General features: G+C 33.6%; 1 protein-coding gene across 1 annotated transcript in view; it reads right to left on the bottom strand.

Annotated features, from left to right (window-relative positions):
* LOC106460456 (protein ABHD17B-like) overlaps positions 1-1,790 on the bottom strand; it is a 15,990-nt gene extending 14,200 nt beyond the window's left edge. The window contains exon 1 of the mRNA XM_013920151.2: positions 910-1,790. Coding sequence (XP_013775605.1) covers positions 910-1,574 — 665 coding nt within the window. The 5' untranslated portion in view covers positions 1,575-1,790. The remainder of the gene's footprint in view (positions 1-909) is intronic.
* Between the last annotated feature and the right edge of the window lie 222 nt (positions 1,791-2,012).

The raw sequence follows: 2,012 nt of genomic DNA, 5'->3' as shown, positions 1-2,012 counted from the left end.
TTCACATGGACTTTTTAAAACAAGCCACAATCATGAAAAAATGGGGTGCAAACTTTCTTTCAAAAAGGTAATTTAAAAAATTTTGGACCCTAAACATTATTTTTTCTACTTGGCCTTAAATCCCTGTGTCATTTCCCACAGTAGAAACTTTCCCTAGTTATGACAGTTTCTAATTTCTCCTTTTACCTGCAAACTCTACAAATAAATTAAGTGTATGACAATTTCAAGTTTTCAAATAAAACCCACTCCTTGTATCTATCACACCCTACAAACTGAGTGTGAGCCCTTCATACCTACATTACTAAAACACTGGGAATGAATAATCAACACTAAATACAAGTGGCCTATTGACAACACTGTTAAGCATAATGTTTAAGAACTAAATATCCAAAACCAATATTGCATGATATAAATCAGTCTTTTGTTCCTGAAGATGTAAGGTAGCTTTAGGTTTGCCTTCAGAATAAAAGTTAATTGTTTCAACTAGTGCGTTTAAGGTCAACATGGAGGTAACCTACAATTTTTTGTTAAAATAGAAAGTTTAACTTTATGGTTTACTACCAATATATAGAGAAACAGTTAACATTTCTAAAATACCTTACGGATTGCTTTTCTACAATATATTCTCAGTCATACTATATGAGAAAGATGGTCAAATGATAAATTTCCAACAACTGATTACATCATAACCTATACATACTACAATGTTAGTAAAACTACTAGTCGCACTGACCCATATGTTTGAATATAATGGTTAGATTTGTGTAACACTAATATCTTACTTCTCAAGTAACATACACCAAGGCAAAGTATCACATAGTGTTCCTATATAATAATCCTTAAACACACAGTACAGTGTATTTACCCAACACATTATAGCTAAACATTATTATTTTTAATATACTTTACCTTGGAAATGCATCAAAAAACCAAGTTCTCTTGGTACTAGGGAAGGCCACTCTCATTCCAGAGGTTAAAGGTGAGTGTAGAATCACTCCACCAACTTCATACCTTGAAGCTAAGTCCACAGTTGGGACAGTACCTATGCTCTGCCCATAAACAATGATATTTTCTGGGCTAACACCATACTTTGTTCTCAGTGCATGCCAGGCTGCATTAATGTCACTGTACAAATTCTTTTCATATGGCTTATTGGTACTAATTCCATAACCTGAATAATCATAACTAAAAATGTTACAACTTATTCGAGATCCCAATCCTAAATAAAAGCTACTCATTTGGCCTAAATCAACAGCATTCCCATGACTGAAAAGTATTGTGTATCTTGCATTTGGTGAACAACGTACATACATACACGCTATGCGATTTCCTCTTGACGTTCTGGTGTAAAACACCTCAAAATTATCTAATTCTTTTTGTGAATACTGCCACTCAGCTCTATCAGAGAGTTTAAGAGTGAATTTTGTTCCAGTTTCATCAGGGATAAATGAATATGTTGGTTCTGGTGGAAGAAATGCCAATTTGGCAGCAATACGAGATGGAAAAGGTGGACAACAAAAGAGACAACAGATGTCACTGAACGACAGCCCATTCATTTCTGACTTCTTTGGCATTCGTCGAACTCTCAGTCGTGTAACTTCTTAGCCTACTACTGTAATAACAGATATTTACCGTTTTTCTTCAACTACAATCCTAAGTTCTGTGCGCTGTTATGCATTTTAACATTATAATTTATATTACAAAATAAATATAAAGTAACCATACTTATACTTAACCTCTTTTTTGTATTAAATTTAAACTTTCCACGCGTATTCTCTCACCATAAACCACACGCCCTACTAAAAGTAAAACACACGTATCACGTCATAATAGAAAAACGCACTACAATGTTGCTTGCCTGTAATTGGTCAATAAAATGTTTGTAACTTAATTTATAATAGCTTCTAAATCTCAACCATATTGTTGTAGGCTACGTTATTTTACTTACACTTTTTTATAGTTTTTCACCAGATAAAGCTTTTAGCCACGTGATGAGCATGCCATAAAAGCTT

This window comes from Limulus polyphemus, unplaced genomic scaffold (assembly GCF_000517525.1).
Source record: "Limulus polyphemus unplaced genomic scaffold, Limulus_polyphemus-2.1.2 Scaffold773, whole genome shotgun sequence".
Taxonomy (NCBI): Eukaryota; Metazoa; Arthropoda; class Merostomata; order Xiphosura; family Limulidae; genus Limulus; species Limulus polyphemus.
This window is presented reverse-complemented; position numbering and strand designations above follow the sequence as displayed.